At 44.2% G+C, this 22216-nt stretch overlaps 1 protein-coding gene across 4 annotated transcripts in view; it reads left to right on the top strand.

Moving 5' to 3' along the window:
- Positions 1–22216, top strand: part of LOC134609276 (protein HEG-like) — a 385710-nt gene that overhangs the window by 275561 nt on the left and 87933 nt on the right. For all 4 annotated transcript variants that reach the window (XM_063452931.1, XM_063452928.1, XM_063452927.1 and 1 more), the window contains 4 exons: positions 7272–7400; positions 7761–7803; positions 8201–8238; positions 15649–15733. In XM_063452931.1, the coding sequence (XP_063309001.1) occupies positions 7272–7400; positions 7761–7803; positions 8201–8238; positions 15649–15733 (295 nt within the window). The remainder of the gene's footprint in view (positions 1–7271; positions 7401–7760; positions 7804–8200; positions 8239–15648; positions 15734–22216) is intronic.

Here is a 22216-nt window from a genome sequence, read left to right as displayed (position 1 = left end):
ATTGTCTCTAAAACAAGTCGTTGAGGAGCCAACTCGTAAGGAGGCCATACGAGATTTAGTGTTAACAAATGGAGATTTGGTATCAGATATTACTGTAGGTGAAAGTTTAGGATCCAGTGATCATCAGTCAGTGTGGTTTAATATAAGAACAGTGACTGAGTCACACCACACAAAAACAAAAGTTTTAGACTTTAGAAAAACAGACTTTTCTAAAATTAGAATATGTGTAAAGGAGTCATTATCAGACTGGAGCAATTTAAATGGAGTCCAATAGAAATGGGATTATTTAAAAGTTGCACTGCTGAAGGAAACAGAAAATTGCATTAGGCTTGTCCGTAAAAGCAAAAAATTCAAGAAACCACTGTGGTGGTCCGCAAATGTGGCCAAAATAGTAAAAAACAAAAAGTTAGCATTTAGTAATTATAAAAAAAAACAGAGTGAGGAAGACAGAATGATCTATAAGATTAGGCAGAAAGAGGCTAAGCAAGTTATAAGAGCTTCCAAATCACACACAGAAGAGAAAATAGCACAGTCAGTAAAAAAGGGGACAAAACATTTTTTAGATACATAAATGAGAAAAGAAAAGTAAAACAAGGATTAGTTAGATTAAAAACAACAGAAGTAAGGTATGTAGAAGAGGATATAGGTCTAGCTGACTGCCTCAATGAATATTTTTGTTCAGTATTTACAGATAAAAATGAAGGAAAGGGACCTCCGTTAGGAAAAAGGACAAGTGAGTAATTTGTTACATGTGAGTTTACAGAGGAGGAGGTTCTATTTCAACTGTCAAAAGTAATGACAAAAAAGTCAATGGGACCTGATGGAATACACCCAACGTTATTAAAAGAGCTTAGTGGTGTACTAGCAAAACCATTAATAGATTTATTTAACCAATCATTGTTAACAGGATTGGAAGTTAGCGAATGTTGTGTCCATTCACAAGAAAGGTAATAGGGAGGAGTCGGGCAACTATAGGCCAGTAAGCCTTACTTCAGTAGTGGGGAAAGTAATGGAAACCATGTTAAAGGATCAGATTGTTGAACATCTAAAAACACATCTTATTGATTTTTTTGATTGGGTAACTAAAATAATAGATCAGGGTGGTGCAGTAGACATTGCTTATCGAGATTTCAGTAAGGCTTTTGACACTGTTGCACATAGAAGGCTTATCAATAAACTGCAATCTTTAAGTTTGGATTCCAATATTGTTGAATGGGTAAGGCAGTGGCTGAGTGACAGGCAACAGAAGGTTGTAGTCAATGGAGTATATTCAAAGCTAGATCATTGACTCCTGTCAATGATCCCTGGGTTTATAATTTCTGGGGATTCCTGTCAATGATCCCCAGGTTTATAGTTTCTGGGGATTCCTGTCACTGATCCCCGGGTTTATAGTTAAGTGGGGACTCCTGTCAATGATCCCCGGGTTTATAATTTCTGGGGACTCCTCTCACTGATCCCCGGGTTTATAGTTAAGTGGGGACTCCTGTCAATGATCCCCGGGTTTATAGTTTCTGGGGATTCCTGTCAATGATCCCCGAGTTTATAATTTCTGGGGACTCCTGTCAATGATCCCCGAGTTTATAATTTCTGGGGATTCCTGTCACTGATCCCCGGGTTTATAGTTAAGTTGGGACTCCTGTCAATGATCCCCGGGTTTATAATTTCTGGGGATTCCTGTCACTGATCCCCGGGTTTATAGTTAAGTTGGGACTCCTGTCAATGATCCCCGGGTTTATAGTTTCTGGGGATTCCTGTCAATGATCCCCGAGTTTATAATTTCTGGGGACTCCTGTCAATGATCCCCGAGTTTATAATTTCTGGGGATTCCTTCACTGATCCCCGGGTTTATAGTTAAGTGGGGACTCCTGTCAATGATCCCCGGGTTTATAATTTCTGGGGACTCCTGTCAATGATCCCCGAGTTTATAGTTAAGTGGGGACTCCTGTCAATGACCCCGGGTTTATAATTTCTGGGGACTCCTGTCAATGATCCCCGAGTTTATAGTTAAGTGGGGACTCCTGTCAATGATCCCCGGGTTTATAATTTCTGGGGATTCCTGTCAATGATCCCCGAGTTTATAATTTCTGGGGACTCCTGTCAATGATCCCCGAGTTTATAATTTCTGGGGATTCCTGTCACTGATCCCCGGGTTTATAGTTAAGTGGGGACTCCTGTCAATGATCCCCGGGTTTATAATTTCTGGGGACTCCTGTCAATTATCCCCGGGTTTATAGTTTCTGGGGATTCCTGTCAATGATCCCCGAGTTTATAATTTCTGGGGACTCCTGTCAATGATCCCCGAGTTTATAATTTCTGGGGATTCCTGTCACTGATTCCCGGGTTCATAGTTAAGTGGGGACTCCTGTCAATGATCCCCGGGTTTATAATTTCTGGGGACTCCTGTCAATGATCCCCGAGTTTATAGTTAAGTGGGGACTCCTGTCAATGATCCCCGGGTTTATAATTTCTGGGGATTCCTGTCACTGATCCCCGGGTTTATAGTTAAGTGGGGACTCCTGTCAATGATCCCCGGGTTTATAATTTCTGGGGATTCCTGTCACTGATCCCTGGGTTTATAGTTAAGTGGGGACTCCTGTCAATGATCCCCGGGTTTGTAATTTCTGGGGACTCCTGTCAATGATCACCGGGTTTATAGTTTCTGGGGACTCCTGTCAATGATCCCCGAGTTTATAATTTCTGGGGACTCCTGTCAATGATTCCCGAGTTTATAATTTATGGGGATTCCTGTCACTGATCCCCGGGTTTATAGTTAAGTGGGGATTCCTGTCAATGATCCCCGGGTTTATAATTTCTGGGGACTCCTGTCAATGATCCCCGAGTTTATAATTTATGGGGATTCCTGTCACTGATCCCCGAGTTTATAGTTAAGTGGGGACTCCTGTCAATGATCCCCGAGTTTATAATTTCTGGGGACTCCTGTCAATGATCCCCGAGTTTATAGTTAAGTGGGGACTCCTGTCAATGATCCCCGAGTTTATAATTTCTGGGGATTCCTGTCACTGATCCCCGAGTTTATAATTTATGGGGATTCCTGTCACTGATCCCCGGGTTTATAGTTAAGTGGGGACTCCTGTCAATGATCCCCGGATTTATAATTTCTGGGGACTCCTGTCAATGATCCCCGAGTTTATAGTTAAGTGGGGACTCCTGTCAATGATCCCCGGGTTTATAATTTCTGGGGACTCCTGTCAATGATCCCCAGGTTTATAGTTTCTGGGGATTCCTGTCAATGATCCCCGAGTTTATAGTTAAGTGGGGACTCCTGTCAATGATCCCCGGGTTTATAATTTCTGGGGATTCCTGTCAATGATCCCCGAGTTTATAATTTCTGGGGACTCCTGTCAATGATCCCCGAGTTTATAAATTCTGGGGATTCCTGTCACTGATCCCCAGGTTTATAGTTAAGTGGGGACTCCTGTCAATGATCCCCGGGTTTATAATTTCTGGGGACTCCCGTCAATGATCCCCGGGTTTATAGTTTCTGGGGATTCCTGTCAATGATCCCCGAGTTTATAATTTCTGGGGATTCCTGTCACTGATCCCCGAGTTTATAGTGGGGACTCCTGTCAATGATCCCCGGGTTTATAATTTCTGGGGACTCCTGTCAATGATCCCCAGGTTTATAGTTTCTGGGGATTCCTGTCACTGATCCCCAGGTTTATAGTTAAGTGGGGACTCCTGTCAATGATCCCCGGGTTTATAATTTCTGGGGACTCCTGTCAATGATCCCCAGGTTTATAGTTTCTGGGGATTCCTGTCAATGATCCCCGAGTTTATAATTTCTGGGGACTCCTGTCAATGATCCCCGAGTTTATAATTTCTGGGGATTCCTGTCACTGATCCCCGGGTTTATAGTTAAGTGGGGACTCCTGTCAATGATCCCTGGATTTATAATTTCTGGGGACTCCTGTCAACGATCCCCAGGTTTATAGTTTCTGGGGATTCCTATCAATGATCCCCGAGTTTATAATTTCTGGGGACTCCTGTCAATGATCCCCGAGTTTATAATTTCTGGGCATTCCCGTCACTGATCCCCGGGTTTATAGTTAAGTGGGGACTCCTGTCAATGATCCCCGGGTTTATAATTTCTGGGGACTCCTGTCAATGATCCCCGAGTTTATAATTTCTGGGGATTCCTGTCACTGATCCCCGGGTTTATAGTTAAGTGGGGACTCCTGTCAATGATCTCCAGGTTTATAGTTTCTGGGGACTCCTGTCAATGATCCCCAGGTTTATACTTTCTGGGGGATTCCTTTCAATGATTCCCAGGTTTAAAATGTCTGAGGTATGCCTGTCAAGTATCCCTGGGTTTATAGTTAATTGGGGATGTCACAAATGCACCCTACTTCAAGAGTGTGCGTGATGTAGTTGTGGTGATGAAAGGGTTAAAGTTCACTATTTGTCTACTCTAGACCGGAAATAATGACAAAATCCCCCTTAACACCACCCACACTTAAACATAATAATATAACTGATACTACTTTAACGCTGCCACCACCAAGACAATTGGTCCCCTAGGTAAATTAATAATAAAAACCCAATAAATACAACTAAGCACAATATCTAAGGAATTGCAAAAATACTAATTAGTCTCTTCAGATAACGTGATTATTTACCAAAGGCAGAACTTAATAAAGGAATATTTATTATGAGCAAAAAATAGTCACAGTGCATACAAAAAATAGATGATAAATTATTTACACCAACAACAGATAAAAACAAGAGGGATAAAATAACAGAAATCCTAATAACTTGCCCAGGGGGTCTCTGGTAAGAAAGATGGTGACTCACTTAGAATTAGATTTGGGCCCCAAGCAAGTAATAACACCTTTCAGAATCATTAGATAATACCCTGTGGATTACCAAGTCTTGCCATGGGGTGGAGTTAAGGCGTACTTATAGAAACAATAAGTGACCACCCCCTTGTGTTCCAGGCCAATTTCAATCCAAATTGAAACATTTGGTTATATCTCCTCTTATGTACTTGCCACAGAAATAATAATTGCATCTATGTATGTGTTACCATTTTTCCACTCCATAGATATGTAATACTCCTTACTTGTGACCCAATATAGCGGATATCACAATTCCTTCCCATATGGGTAAGTTACGCAAATCATGTTTAGGCTTGAGTAGAAGACTGTGCCTGTCCCATTCCAAATATAACAAAAATTAACCTAAATTATTATTCCGTGGGTAATTATTAATGTTTCTTTTGGATATGATACTGGAACACAAGGCTTGTTTTTACTTTCTTTTTTTTTTCTTTAAAGTTAATCATTAACATATCAAAGAAATCAACTCATCAATTACAAGGAACAGGCCATATGGCTGAAGTCAGCTGGTTTACATTGGAACTAGAATTCCAGGCCACTTATGTGTGACTTCTCACACCTTACAGAGCCTTTGATTAATCAAAGGATCCATCTATGTGGTAAACTGTGATGGTCTAAATAAGTATTACCCTCTGTCATTCCCTTATTCCAATAAAATAATATCGCCAGTAATCCACAGGTTAAAATATCGCTGGTGTCGCATAATAATCCACACATGAGCCAAAGCTTAATGCTGGAACAAAACTGGTTTAATGGCAAGAAAAGGCATTAAGTTTATACAGCATCAAACTCCTCCTCTGAGCCAGCGAGATAATTGAGTTTTGGAAACATACTAAACTCAATTATCTGCTGGCCAGAAAAAGTTTACAATTTCACATTTTTCAGAAATACCATATAAATGCATAAAATCCCACATATCCCTGGGTAGCTGAGCTTTATTGGAGCAACATACTAAAAATTCAGACAAATCCGTTTGGTGGTTTTCGAACGGCACCGTGTGGAAGTTTGACCGGTCTGCAATGAGGTTGAATCCGAAAAGGAGTTCCATAGAATTGGCAGCAAGAGCCGTTCTCCATTCGCGTGAATTCATATGAAAACCGCCATAGATGGAGTAAAGCTGATTCGTGCAGAATGCTCCTGTTTGTCTGATTTAACCCCTTAAGGACCAAACTTCTGGAATAAAAGGGAATCATGACATGTCGCACTTGTCATGTGTCCTTAAGGGGTTAAACTCCTGAATGCCGTTCGTCTACTGTACTGGGAAGTATTACATAGGGGACTTCCATATAGACGTTCATGCGAGAGCCATGCCAAAAACAGTTCCAGGCAGTCAACGACCAAGTCCCGCTGGCCGCGTTCGGTAGGCAAAATGGCCGCCGTCCATTGTTCTCACCACGTGCGTTTGTATGCACAAAATGACGGCCACCTAGGAGCATTCAATTAGTCTGCGGTTTTCGTATGGTTATACAGTGTTCCACGTTCTGATTAGTAATCAGGGTGGTCTCCGTTCGGTAAAATGAATGATTTACTGAACAACAAAACAAATAAAACGAATCACCAAGGGAATGAAGTAGCAGGGAGTGGAAATAACCGTACGGTTACTGGGAAATCCTTCACCTAAACCATCTGTCCCCTTTCACATTCCTATACAATTTGCATTACCACTTCCGTAATCTGACCCCCCTACCAAGTGGCCAATTCATATATGCACTACACAAATTACATTAAATGGCAATATTCTATAGTGCCGCAATGAATTATGCACCCTTGGCGTGACAGGGGACTCCTGTCAATGATCCCCAGGTTTATAGTTTCTGGGGGACTCATATCAATGATCCCCAGGTTTATAGTTTCTGGGGGACTCCTGTCAACGATCCCCAGGTTTATAGTTTCTGGGGGATTCCTGTTGATGATCCCCAGGTTTATAGTTAATTAGGGACAACTTTCAATGACCCCAAATTTATCGTTTCAAGGGGATTCCTGTCAATGATCCCCAGGCTTAAAGTTTCTGGGGGACTCCTGTGAGAAAGGGTGTAGTAAGGACTAATACATAAATGAGGGGTCCCCAGACTCCCTAATAATGAGAACACATGTATATTCTCCCTCACTGGAAGACAATGTGGATATTTATTGTGACAATGTCTCAAGGAAATACAAACTGACCATGTGTGATGATGTTAGTCATCCCTTAACAATAAACAAAACAGAATCTTATAAATAATGTGCTCCAAGGTTAAAATGTCATAAATAAATAAATAACATAGTCAAGAGTGTGCGAAAGAAGTGATGTAAGTGTTTTGTCTCCCATACATGGTCACTCTCTCCATTTGCAGTGCAAGGCTGGCTGGATGGTCGATATGGAGAGAAATACTGACATGGGGGCTGTTTATTCCTTTTCCTTTCCTTTGGTTCTAGGTTTCAGTCTCTGTGAGTTTGGTCTTTGTGATCCACCTGTCAGTACGAGTGAGTGCCAGAATGGCCTAATCTTCTGTGTCTGCCGGGAGGGGTATTACAAGAGTCACCCCTGGGACCATTCCTGTAAAGGTGAGTCATGTCCAACGCATTTCGATATAGATTATTAACTATGAGGTCACATGGCTTATAATGTCACTTGGCTAATGATGTCCGATGGCTAATGTTGTCACTTGGCTAATGATGTCCGATGGCTAATGTTGTCACTTGGCTAATGATGTCACTTGGCTAATGATGTCACTTGGCTCATGATGTCCCACAGCTAATGATGTCACACGGCTAATGATGTCCCACGGCTAATGATGTCACACGGCTAATGATGTCACATAGATCATGATGTCACGTAGATTATGATGTCACATGACATGCGTTGCTTCCAGCCAATTGGTGGTTATGATTCTCTCATTTCCTTGTTTTGTGCTGTTTTCTCAGCCTGTGGCAGTGGATTCCAATGGAAGGACGGCGACTGTCTGAGGTTTGTGAAATGCTCCGTGTCTGTGTAGATCTAATGTGCGATATACTGTCTGAAATCCCATAGGGTAAACAGGACAGGATTGGGTTGGGTTGGGTTGAGGCATAGAACTGGGGAAGGCTGCATAACATTTTTATTTGTACATAGCTCAATCTATATATTATACAGCTCTATCCGCTGTATTTATATTTATATAGAGCTCTATCTGCTGTATTTATATTTATATAAATTCGATCTGCGCTGTATCAGATAACTGTTATTTATATTTATATAGATTCTATCCGCGCTGTATTAAATAACTGTGTTCCCGTTTTTATTATGTGAATCTGCCAACTCCCAGGAGGGAAATTTAGTTTGTGTTAAAGAATTTCAATTCAATCCACATTTCATTCTTTGCTAGGTGTCCGTTTGGATTCGGTGGATTTAACTGTGAAGATTGTAAGTAAAGTGTTTCTGAAGCTGGTCCCTCAATCCTGCATCTGTGGCTGTGTGTTGTCTGCGTGGTTGTGTGTATGGTTCCAGTGTGATCGCAATCCATGGTTGTGTATAGTGTACGAGGTCCCAGTCTGATCGCAGTCCGTGGTTGTGTATCGTGTACGTGGTCCCAGTCTGATTGCAGTCCATGGTTGTGTATAGTGTATGTGGTCCCAGTCTGATCGCAGTGCGTGGTTGTGTATAGTGTGCGTGGTCCCTGTCTGACTGCAGTCCGTGGTTGTGTGTAGTGTGCGTTGTCCCAGTCTGATCGCAGTCTGTGGTTGTGTGTAGTGTACGTGGTCCCAGTCTGATTGCAGTCTGTGGTTGTGTGTAGTGTACGTGGTCCCAGTCTGATCGCAGTGCGTGGTTGTGTATAGTGTGCGTGGTCCCAGTCTGATTGCAGTCCGTGGTTGTGCATAGTGTGCGTGGTCCCAGTCTGATCGCAGTCCGTGGTTGTGTATAGTGTGCGTGGTCCCAGTCTGATCGCAGTCCGTGGTTGTGCATAGTGTGCGTGGTCCCAGTCTGATCGCAGTCCGTGGTTGTGTATAGTGTGCGTGATTCCATTCTGACCGCAGTCTGTGGTTGTGTGTAGTTGTCAGACCTTCCGGCATTTGCTAACCGTGGACTTCCGGGTTCTCGGAGCGCGGCCACTCCCCCTCCTATGACGTGGTCGTTCCCAGGGTTCATAGAGAGACCGCGTCAACACCACAGTGCTGGATCAACTCGAAAGCTCCCGCGAACTTCAAACTGAATATTTACTACTTCTACTGTGTATCGGACCCGGACTGTTTAATCGTTTACCCTCCTTCTCCTCTCCTACGACCTCGGACTGTTTTTGGATATTCTCTTGCCTGCTACAACCTCGATTCTCTGTGGAATCCCTATCACCAATTTGGATTATCGCTCCTTCATAAGTTAAGTAAACCAGATTGGCTCAAGCTTAATATATAACCATCCTAATTCTAAGTGGTTCGCTATCTGCTCCACCTAAACTCCTAAACCTTGTTTTCAACACCTACTAATTAATCATCTGCATCCTAATTTGGAACTTCTCGCTGGTTGTGTTAAATTTGCCTTATCTTAAAACAACTTCAACTCCGCTGCTGTTTATAACCTGCCAGGAATTAAAGAGACAGTTCAAATTGATTATCTTTTTTATTTAAAGCAATAACATTATCAAGCTCAGAAATCTGCAGTTGTTTCCATCTTATCAACAATTGAGCATTACAGATTGATCCAGCCTAATTAATGGATACAGCAGATCTCACTTCTGAAATCACCAGATTAAACCAAAGAGTGGATACTCTTACTCAAGGCATGCAAGATCTACAGATCACCAATGAAAGAATCCTTACTTATGTAAGGGACTTGCAAACACATACTCCTCACACAGTTACACACTCGGCTAGTGACCCTGCTGTCTCTAACCCCGAAAAATTCTCTGGAGACAGGTCCCAATACCGAGAGTTTATCAATTCTTGCAAGTTGTTGATTGCATTAAAACCCCGATCATATCCCACTGAAAGATCTAAAGTTTGTTCTGTTATTTCATTTTTGAGAGGTGAACCCATGGCCTGGGCTCATTCCTTTCTTGAGAATGATGATCCCATATTGGATTCTCTGGATGAATTCTTTGAAGCCATGTCTCTTCTTTACGAAGACCCAAACAAACAAGCGACTGCAGATTTAACCATTAGAACACTGCAGCAAAGAAACCGGCCTGTCGAAGATTACATTGCTGAATTCAAACGATGGGCACCAGAAACTCAGTGGAATGACATAACACTACGTAACCAGTTCCGTATTGGGTTATCTGAAGCTGTCAAGGATGAGCTCTCCAGAACTGAACTACCTACTACACTAAATACACTTATCCAACTGTCAATTAGTATCGACAGAAGACTTAGGGAAAGAAAAGCTGAGAAATCACTCACTAGCTCTCTATGGAAAAAACCCTTCACCTCTTCAAAGGCACCGGAGAAACCTATAACTCCCGCTGAACCTATGGAAATAGGGGTTGTGAGAAGTCCTCTTACTCCAGAAGAGAGAACCAGAAGAAGACAAATGAACCTCTGCATGTACTGTGCTTCGCAAGAACATGTGGTCCCAGACTGTCCCCTATTGAAACGTCCAAGAGGCGGTAAGCATGGTTCTACCACGACTGTAATGAGTGTACTTCCTTCTAAACCAACCTCTCATTTCTCCTCTGTTTCTCTCATATTACAGTGGGACAAAGAAAGAATTACGACTAAGGCCATTATTGATTCCGGTGCTAATGGGGTGTTCCTGGACTCATCCTTTGTTACAAAAAATAAAATTCCTTGTGTTCAAAAACGTAATTCCGTCTCTGTCAGAGTTATTGATGGCTCCTTAATCTCCTCGGGGCCCATTCGCCTTGAAACTGTCCCTTTAAGGACTACTACTAATTATGTCCATTCTGAATTTCTTGTTTTTGATGTCATAAATTCTCCTCTTTATCCAATAATATTAGGGATAGACTGGTTACGGACTCACAACCCACTTATTACATGGGCTCCTTTCTCTCTCACGTTTAACTCTGCATATTGCCAGGGAACATGTCTACAACACATCCCCATTTTGCATGTTACTGGGGAATCCACTATACCTTCCAGCTATTCAGAGTTCGCTGATGTGTTCAGTAAAAAGGAAGCAGAGACACTTCCTCCTCATCGACCCTATGATTGTCCGATTGACCTTGTTCCTGGTGCTCCTATCCCTTTTGGACATATTTATCCTCTCTCTGAATCAGAGTTAAAAACCCTCAAGGAATACCTGGATGAAAACCTCCGTAAGGGGTTCATTAGACCTTCCTGTTCACCAGCCGCTTCCAGCATGTTTTTTGTAAGAAACAAGGACCAGACTATACGGCCAATCATCGATTACAGGTCTTTAAATAAAATAACTATCAAGAATCGTTACCCTCTTCCCCTGATCAATGAGTTGATTGAAAGATTAAGAACAGCTACCATCTACACTAAACTTGACCTTCGTGGGGCATATAACCTTGTTAGAATCAAGGCCAATGATGAATGGAAAACGGCGTTCAGGACCCGATATGGTCTTTACGAATATCTTGTCATGCCCTTCGGGCTATGTAACGCCCCTGCAACCTTTCAGCATTTCATTAACGATATCTTCCGAGATCTCCTAGACGTTTGTGTCATCATTTACTTAGATGATATTCTCATCTACTCCAACAACCTTGAAGAACACAGAAAACACGTGAGATGGGTATTATCCAGATTAAGAACACACAAATTATACGCAAAACCAGAAAAATGTATATTTGAAGTCAATGAAATCACTTTTTTGGGATATGTTATCTCCCCTCATTCAATAAGTATGGATACCTCCAAAATAGATTGCATTGTCAACTGGTCTACTCCTACTAATACTAAAGACTTACAACGTTTTCTGGGATTTGCCAACTTCTATAGGAAGTTCATTAAAAATTACTCCAAGGTTGCTCATCCCCTCAACCTGCTCAATAGCAGTAAACGGTCCTTTGCTTGGAACGATAAGGCTCAAGCAGCCTTTGATGAATTAAAACGGAGATTCACAAGTGCTCCCATTCTTCAACTACCTAATCCTGCTTTTCTCTACGTCATGGAAACGGATGCTTCTGACACAGCTATCGGGGCTGTCCTCTCTCAACACCAAACGCCTCAAGATCCTCTCCATCCAGTAGCTTTTTTTTCACGATCTTTGTCTCCTGCTGAACGAAATTATCCTGTAGGAGAAAAAGAATTATTAAGTATTAAAGCTGCATTCGAAAACTGGCGTCACATACTTGAAGACACACGCACTCCTGTAATTGTTTATACCGACCACAGGAACCTTGAATATCTTCATTCCAACAAAACACTCTCTGCCAGACAAGTACGCTGGAATCTTTTCTTTTCCCGTTTCAATTTTCAAATCATCTACAGACCTGGATCCAGAAACAAAAAGGCAGATGCCCTGTCCAGAATTCACCAAGATCTTCCTGTAAACGAAACTCAACCTCCTAAAATCATAGGTATTATTTCGTCATTAATTGATGATATTAAACATCTTAAAGAAGAAGATCTTGAACTTCCCAAACAAAGCAATCTATCAAAAAAGGACGGTATGTACTACTTCAAAGACAGGTTATACATTCCTCCCTTGCTTAGGAATAAAATACTCTCCTTGATTCATGATTCCCCTCTGGCTGGTCATCCTGGTACAAGGAAAACACTGGAGCTGTCTAAAAGATATTACTGGTGGCCTCGCCAGGACAGAACCATAGAATCTTATGTCAAAAACTGCCCAACCTGTCTGAGATCAAAATCTGACCATCATCCACCATTCGGTCAATTACTGAGCCTACCTGTTCCAGAAAGACCTTGGCAGTCCATCTCAATGGACTTCTTGGTAGAACTCCCTCCTTCGCAACATCATACCACCATTCTGGTAGTGGTAGACCGTTTCACCAAGATGTCCCATTTTATTCCTTTAAAGAAATTACCCTCTTCATCTGAACTTGCAAAAATATTCATCAACAACATCGTGAAACTCCATGGTCTTCCTGAAGAAATCATATCAGACAGAGGAACACAGTTCACCTCCAAATTCTGGAATGAGATGTGTTCCTCCCTCAACATTCAACGTAAATTATCTTCAGCCTATCATCCCCAAACCAACGGACAAACAGAGAGAGTTAATCAATGTGTTGAACAATACTTGCGGTGTTATTGCTCTCATTTACAAGATGATTGGATCACGTGGTTACCAATGGCAGAGTTCTCATACAACAACTCGGTACACGCTAGTAGCAAAATGACTCCATTCTTCTCAAATTTTGGATTCCATCCTTCTTCATTCCCCGATCAAGGACTTCCTTCTTCTAATCCATACGTCTCCAACCATAACTCGTTCATGTCTGCCCTCTTCCTCAGGTTACGTGATAACCTTAAAAATGCATCATCTGCTCAGAAAAAGTTTTTCGATACTGGTAGACGACCTTCCCCTACTTACAAGGTTGGTGATCTAGTATGGCTCTCTTCAAAAAACATTGTCACCAACCGTCCCTCAAAGAAACTGAGTTCACTCTTCCTTGGCCCTTTTCGTATATTGTCGCTTATCAACGAAAACGTGGTTAGATTGAAACTTCCACCTACCATGAAACTACATCCAGTCTTCCATGTGTCATTGCTTAAACCACACCACTCCGACCCTTTCATGAGGGATGTTCTTACCACTCCTGATCCCATTCTGGTACAAGGTGAAGAGGAATACGAGGTCCAGAGGATTCTCGATTCACGAATCCATCGTGGTTCCTTACAATATCTTGTCCGGTGGAAGGGCTACGGAGTTGACGAAGATTCATGGGTGTCGTCCTCCGCGGTGCATGCTCGTCGACTTATCAATGCGTACCATGCTCGCTACCCATCCAGACCTCGTTGACAGCATCCGGTGGCTGCTTCTTATGAGGGGGGTTCTGTCAGACCTTCCGGCATTTGCTAACCGTGGACTTCCGGGTTCTCGGAGCGCGGCCACTCCCCCTCCTATGACGTGGTCGTTCCCAGGGTTCATAGAGAGACCGCGTCAACACCACAGTGCTGGATCAACTCGAAAGCTCCCGCGAACTTCAAACTGAATATTTACTACTTCTACTGTGTATCGGACCCGGACTGTTTAATCGTTTACCCTCCTTCTCCTCTCCTACGACCTCGGACTGATTTTGGATATTCTCTTGCCTGCTACAACCTCGATTCTCTGTGGAATCCCTATCACCAATTTGGATTATCGCTCCTTCATAAGTTAAGTAAACCAGATTGGCTCAAGCTTAATATATAACCATCCTAATTCTAAGTGGTTCGCTATCTGCTCCACCTAAACTCCTAAACCTTGTTTTCAACACCTACTAATTAATCATCTGCATCCTAATTTGGAACTTCTCGCTGGTTGTGTTAAATTTGCCTTATCTTAAAACAACTTCAACTCCGCTGCTGTTTATAACCTGCCAGGAATTAAAGAGACAGTTCAAATTGATTATCTTTTTTATTTAAAGCAATAAACATTATCAAGCTCAGAAATCTGCAGTTGTTTCCATCTTATCAACAATTGAGCATTACAGTAGTGTACGTGGTCCCAGTCTGATCGCAGTCCGTGGTTGGGTATAGTGTGCGTGGTTCCAGCCTGACCCCAGTCCGTGGTTGTGTATAGTGTGCGTGATTCCATTCTGAGTGCAGTCCGTGGTGGTGTGTAGTTTGCGTGGTTCCAGTCTGACCGCAATCCGTGGTTGTGTGTAGTGTGCGTGATTCCATTCTGAGTGCAGTCCGTGGTGGTGTGTAGTTTGCGTGGTTCCAGTCTGACCGCAGTCCGTGGTTGTGTGTAGTGTGCGTGATTCCATTCTGAGCACAGTCCGTGGTTGTGTCTAGTGTGCGTGGTTCCAGTCTGACCGCAGTCCGTGGTTGTGTGTAGTGTGCATGGTTCCAGTCTGAACGCAGTCCGTGGTTGGGTATAGTGTGCGTGGTTCCAGTCTGACCGCAGTCCGTGGTTGTGTGTAGTGTGCGTGATTCCATTCTGACCGCAGTGCGTGGTTGTGTGTAGTGTACGTGGTTCCAGTCTGACCGCAGTCAGTGGTTGTGTGTAGTGTGCCTGGTTCCAGTCTGACCGCAGTCCGTGGTTGTGTGTAGTGTACGTGGTTCCAGTCTGACCGCAGTCAGTGGTTGTGTGTAGTGTACGTGGTTTCAGTCTGAGCGCAGTCTATGGTTGTGTGTAGTGTGCGTGGTTCCATTCTGAACGCAGTCCGTGGTTGTGTGTAGTGTACGTGGTTTCAGTCTGAGCGCAGTCCATGGTTGTGTGTAGTGTGCGTGATTCCATTCTGACCGCAGTCCGTGGTTGTGTGTAGTGTGCGTGGTTCCAGTCTGAATGCAGTCCGTGGTTGGGTATAGTGTGCGTGGTTCCAGTCTGAGCGCAGTCCGTGGTTGTATGTAGTGTGCGTGATTCCATTCTGACCGCAGTGCGTGGTTGTGTGTAGTGTACGTGGTTCCAGTCTGACCGCAGTCAGTGGTTGTGTGTAGTGTGCCTGGTTCCAGTCTGACCGCAGTCCGTGGTTGTGTGTAGTGTACGTGGTTCCAGTCTGACCGCAGTCAGTGGTTGTGTGTAGTGTGCGTGGTTCCATTCTGAACGCAGTCCGTGGTTGTGTGTAGTGTACGTGGTTTCAGTCTGAGCGCAGTCCGTGGTTGTGTGTAGTGGACGTGGTTTCAGTCTGAGCGCAGTCCGTGGTTGTGTGTAGTGTACGTGGTTTCAGTCTGAGCGCAGTCCGTGGTTGTGTGTAGTGTGCGTGGTACAATCTCACTGACTGGTTCTGTTCATTTCCTTCAGCTTTCCTGCTGGCCGTGGTTGTGGAGTCTTGTGTAATCAGTGTCATTTTTCCAATGTTGGTTGTCCTGCTTTTTCATTATATACGGTGAGTCAGATGTTCCAGCAAACTAAACAATTTATTTGTGGCAGCTTCAGAGCATAAAGGCCACATGCGTCATGTCAGATAAGACACGACTGGTGTCTCACGTGGCTCTGTTGGCAGATTTAATAGTTAGATCATATTTATGTGACATAGAAACATAGAATGTGACGGCAGATAAGAACCATTTGGCCCATCTAGTCTGCCCAGTTTTCTAAATACTTTCATTAGTCCCTGGCCTTATCTTATAGTTAGGATAGCCTTATGCCTATCCCACGCATGCTTAAACTTCCTCACTGTGTTAACCTCTACCACTTCAGCTGGAAGGCTATTCCATGCATCCACTACCCTCTCAGTAAAGTAATACTTCCTGATATTATTTTTAAACCTTTGCCCCTCTAATTTAAGACTATGTCCTCTTGTTGTGGTAGTTTTTCTTCTTTTATCCCCTGAACCCCTTAAGGATACAGCTACATTTATTGCACCAACACATATTGTATACTGTTTGTTAGAGGGCAAACAGGGCTTTGATGTCACATATACAAAGATACATTCTCATTAATTATAAAAAAAGAAGCCCAAAAATGGGTTTGCCAATAATAGCGTGTGCATAATATGTCCAGCTTAGAAAAAGTAATTCAAAATAAATGCATTTATGTGTCCTGATTTATAGAATACATAATATGTGTAGGATTTCAGCGTATTTTGAAAGTTACAGGTCACAAAATACAAGGACTAAAATAAAATGTCAATGTGAAACAATTTTAGAAGTTGGTATGTTTGTCTTGTAGGTTTAGTAGCCATCACAGAAAAATAAATTGCCACACAAAAGTATATATTTATATAAAGTAGACATCACAGGCTATTTACCTAAGGTAAGTTTGATACTTTTTACGAAGCCATTTCATCGCCAATCTCTGCTAAATATTGGAGTATAATTGTGTTTTTTCTTTATTTTGGCATATATACATATAACAAGGTTTTTCTAATGTGTATTTTGTAAAGCTGGTGTGTGCTATCCCTGTACAGAACCCCTATATTGTGTTCAGCTACATCTGCTGAGTACAACGATACCCCCATTGTATGCCTTTGGCACTATTCTGTGAAGCTACAATGCCAAATAAGAGACAGGGCTATTTCAGTTTCTATAGTTAGAATTTTCATAGATTGATTTGACGGGCCTATGTCTCTTTTTGTGATATTATAACAGTTTAAATGTTATAATAAACCCACAAAGGGCTTTGTGACAGACCTCTTTGTCCCTGGATTTTGTATTTCTAATTATGAGTTAGTTGGTTTGTTCGGTGGTTTTAACTTCTCCTACGTACATTCTGATCTTGTTCGAATAACCAAACTAATTACCAAACTACCAACCACCGCGTAGTGGAGTGTGCTGCCTATTGACACCTCAACGTTCTGAGCGGTCGGCTGGGTGGTCATCGTTTCTATGCACGAACACGTGGCGGCGGCCATCTTAAACTGTCAAACGGCCAGCTGTGTTTTGTCGTAAAGTGTATGGAACTGTTTTCGGGCACTTGATCACACGAACACCGCTGGCAGTTCCAGACTTCCAGTAATTCGTTTTCCCTTCATACGAAAGCAGCGGCGTTTGGCACATTGAAGCATATGAACAAGAGACACTGGGGAATCATAGACACAAACAGTTCTTTCATTATTTTTATGTGTTTCCATACTCCTGAAATAGACCGGCCGACCCAGCTGAACTTATGGAACTATTCTGGGCAGTAGCCTCGTGGGTGGCCGGGCAGAAATGTGACCTCCAGCTAACTTTTGAACCCCTGAACCAATCTAGTATGTTGTTCCCCCAGATCGGGGCTACAGAATGTATGTTTTATGGGGTTCTCTTATGTTTTTGGGGTGTTTCCAAAAATGGGTAAAATACTTGTATTTTTCGTTTGGAGATAATTGAGTTGATACAGTCATAGGCGTGCGCAGCCTATTGCATTAGGGTGTGCACCCTAAAGCACAAACACACGCCGCATATATATATATATATATATATATATATATACACACACACACATACATATACTGCTGTTTGTGTGTGTGCTATGTGGGTGAGGGTGCTGGTAGTGTGCTGTGTGTGAGGGTGCGGTTTGTGTGTGAGGGTGCGGTTTGTGTGCTGTGTGTTAGGGTCCTGTTAGTGTGCTTTGTGTGTGAGGGTGCTGTTTGTGTGGTGTGTGTGTGAGGGTGCTGTTTGTGTGGTGTGTGTGTGTGAGGGTGCTGTTAGTGTGCTGTGTGTGAGTATGCTGTTTGTGTGAGGGTGCTGTGTGTGTTTGTGAGGGTGCTGTTAGTGTGCTGTGTGTGAGGGTGTTGTGTGTGCGCACTGTTTGTGTTAGGGTGCTGTGTGTGTGTGGGTGCTGTATGTGTGTGAGCTGTATGTTTGAGGGGATTGTGAAGGTGGGGGCAGATTAGTATATAACACCCCTCCATTCTTACCTTATGTAGGGAGGGGGGATCCTTGATGTCATGTGCCATCCCTGGTGGTCCAAGGGAGAGTGAACTCTAGCCTGCGGGGCTAGAAGTTCACTCTCGCGAGATCTGAGCATTGCCGCCGCACCGCTCAGATCTCGCGAGAGGAACCTGGCAGAGCTTCTGTCTAGAGCTCCCCGGGTCCTCTCCCGGGTCCTCTCCTGCTCCATGCTGCTGTGGGCTGGTGAGGTAGATCTTTGATCTCCCCACCGGCCCATGGAGGCTTAGAGCAGAGCCACACTTTATTCCTGGGGAATAAAGTGTGGGAACTCTCCCAAGATCCCCCCCCCAAAAAAAATATACACTTGTGTGTGTGTGTGTGTGTGTATATATATACATACACTCACACACACACTCAGACACACACACATATATTCACAGACACACACACTCACAGACACACACATACATTCACAGACACACACACACACACACACACTTACAGGCACACACACACACACACACACTTACAGGCACACACACACACACACACACACATAAACTCACAGACACTCACACACACAAACTCACAGACACACACACTTACAGACACACTCACACACATACACTCACAAACACACAAATTATTATTTTTTAATAAAAAATTGTCCACCCAGCCTCCCTACCTGGAGTGCTGGCGTGGACTTTGTCCCTGGGGTCCAGTGGGGCGGGCGCCTCTCTCCATATCAGCCGCGGCAAGGGAGCTGTGTGCTGTCTGCTCCCTCTCGCCGCGCGGGCTGTCTACAGTAGCTGGGAGCCGGAATATGACGTTGTAGCGAAAGCCACTTCGCCACTGTGGTTTGGAGGGGGCTGCTTGCCCGCCTCTTACCCTGTGACTACGGTCCCTGGGCGATTTGGCCCTTTATGCACGGTATTTGGGCATACTGTGGGTTATTGGGCTGCCCCAGGATTATGGGCCCTCTCATCAGCCCATACGAAACTTAAACCCCATGGCGTTTGAACTGTGTTTGTGGCATCTAAACGCTGTTTGGATATGTTGAGCGCTCAGATCCAAGCCATCTGGGGATAGGTTGAATGTGGGGGTTCTGTTTAGTATAACAGGAGTTATGTATTTTTATGTCTTTTGGTGGTTGCTGGTAACATGTGCTTAATGGAGGCTGTGTTTGTCCCTGGATATAATTAAATCAGCTTCTCCATTGTCTCCAGGATAGAGGATTCTGGGGAACTAGTTTGAGCTTCTAAAAACCATGCTTCCAGAAGGTCAAATGCACATTTGTACTAACTTTTGAACCCCTGGTCCAATTCGTATGATTTTTGAGTATGTTGTTCCCCCGAATGGATTGATTGTGTATATGTATTTTTATGCGAATGTGATGTATATTTTGGGAGTTATGAATGTTGTGTAAAAACTGTATTTTCCCTACCTAGGATAATTGTATTTTCCTGTGTGTACAGATAATTAGTTTACAGGTAGAGGGGAGGGCTATGTGTGGGATGTAACTATTGTGTGATTGGTTAATGTACGTTACTGTGTGTGTCCCTCCCCTTCATGGGAGCACCTAATAAAAAGGGCTGCAAGCTAGCAGCCAGAGAGTTCTATTTTTACCCTCAACTGGAGTCCTGTCTCTTATTGGGGGAATCTGCTACAAGGGATTGCTATGCTAGGCATATTCCCTTGCTATAATCACCGAGCTCTTGTAAGAGCTTGTTCCTGCTTCGTTCTGAAGGGAGATAGCTGCAGCCTGCGGTGCTTATGGTGTCTGGTGGAGTGCTTGGAGTCCTCTGGAAGCGCTAGGAGCATCTTTCAACGGAGGTACCCAGTCGGGGTGCCAGTGGATCCGTTACATTGGTGGCAAGCGGTGGGATGGCGTCCTAGTGCGAGGAGAAGCAGCTCAGAGACACCGGTAACGTGTGGAGTTGTGCAGCGTCCCTATCTTCAGCAACATAATGGAACCAGCAGTGGCTACAGCAAGCATGGCGTATAGCTACTCCGTACTAGAGTTTGGCACGATGGTAGGGTTGCGCCTGAAGTTTTACGGACCCAATCCAGAGGAGAAATACGTGCGGTTCGTGTGGGACATGGTGACCCGGAACCTACAACACAGGGCGTTGAGGGAAGGCCAGTGGGCACGTTGGGAGAAACTCCAGCCACAGGTAGAGTGGGACGAGGAAGAAACCGAGGTGGCCGGTGGAGATGGGACCGAGGTCTCTCTACCGGCCCTACAGGGATGCTGGGCACCCGGCCCAGATCCCCAGCGGCAGTATGTTTTACAGGGAGGGGAGACAGTCGGTCTCACTCCCCAGCGGCAGAATGTGTTATTGGAGGAAGAGACAACCGGTCTCCCTCCCCAACAGCAACCAGAGGTACCCGAGGTAGAGGACCTCATAGACTGGTCCTGGGAGGACCCCCTGCAGGCAGGTGGAGATGGGACTGAGATCTCTCCACCGGCCCTACAGGGATGCTGGGCAACCGGCCCAGATCCCCAACTAGAGCTGGAGTTACAGAAAGTGGAGAGCATCGACCTCCCCCCCCAGCAGCAGCCGGATTACCAGGGGGAGGTAAGTGATATTTCTCCTCCCCAGTCAACTCCTTTGTTCCCTGACCCCCCAGCAGAAGAGCTGGCAACTGGGCAGAGCGCCGCTGGCCTCTGTCCTCCCTTGTTTCCTTCCCCTGAGCCTGACTTTCTACAGGCTGCCTCAGCAGAAGAGCTGGCAACTGGGCAGAGCGCCGCTGGCCTCTGTCCTTCCTTTTTTCCTTACCCTGAGACTACCCCAGCTCTGACCCCGGAGCAGAGCACATCGGGCATCTGGCCCCCAAGTACTCACAGCCATTTGCCCAGCAAGGCCGAGGGTGCCACAGTTTCACCCCACAACTTGGTACCTACAGGCCAGTATGACTTATTGTTGGGGGGCTATTCTGTGAATTCTTTATTGTGGGGGGGCTACACTGCTAAATTTGTTTTGTGGGTTAGACCCTCTGTGAACTATGTACCGTGGGTGGGCCATTCTGTGAATTCTTTATTGTGGGGGGGCTACACTGCTAAATTTGTTTTGTGGGTGGGCTACTCTGCTAATTTTGTTTTATGGGTGGGCTGCCCGACTAATCTAGGTACTGACCGGCAGAAGGTCAGGTACCTGGTTAGTCTACCCCCGAATGGGAAGATATGTAGCGAAAGCCACTTCGCCACTGTGGTTTGGAGGGGGCTGCTTGCCCGCCTCTTACCCTGTAACTACGGTCCCTGGGCGATTTGGCCCTTTATGCACGGTATTTGGGCATACTGTGGGTTATTGGGCTGCCCCAGGATTATGGGCCCTCTCATCAGCCCATACGAAACTTAAACCCCATGGCGTTTGAACTGTGTTTGTGGCATCTAAACGCTGTTTGGATATGTTGAGCGCTCAGATCCAAGCCATCTGGGGATAGGTTGAATGTGGGGGTTCTGTTTAGTATAACAGGAGTTATGTATTTTTATGTCTTTTGGTGGTTGCTGGTAACATGTGCTTAATGGAGGCTGTGTTTGTCCCTGGATATAATTAAATCAGCTTCTCCATTGTCTCCAGGATAGAGGATTCTGGGGAACTAGTTTGAGCTTCTAAAAACCATGCTTCCAGAAGGTCAAATGCACATTTGTACTAACTTTTGAACCCCTGGTCCAATTCGTATGATTTTTGAGTATGTTGTTCCCCCGAATGGATTGATTGTGTATATGTATTTTTATGCGAATGTGATGTATATTTTGGGAGTTATGAATGTTGTGTAAAAACTGTATTTTCCCTACCTAGGATAATTGTATTTTCCTGTGTGTACAGATAATTAGTTTACAGGTAGAGGGGAGGGCTATGTGTGGGATGTAACTATTGTGTGATTGGTTAATGTACGTTACTGTGTGTGTCCCTCCCCTTCATGGGAGCACCTAATAAAAAGGGCTGCAAGCTAGCAGCCAGAGAGTTCTATTTTTACCCTCAACTGGAGTCCTGTCTCTTATTGGGGGAATCTGCTACAAGGGATTGCTATGCTAGGCATATTCCCTTGCT

Source organism: Pelobates fuscus, chromosome 4, assembly GCF_036172605.1.
Source record: "Pelobates fuscus isolate aPelFus1 chromosome 4, aPelFus1.pri, whole genome shotgun sequence".
NCBI classification, from domain to species: domain Eukaryota; kingdom Metazoa; phylum Chordata; class Amphibia; order Anura; family Pelobatidae; genus Pelobates; species Pelobates fuscus.
This window is presented reverse-complemented; position numbering and strand designations above follow the sequence as displayed.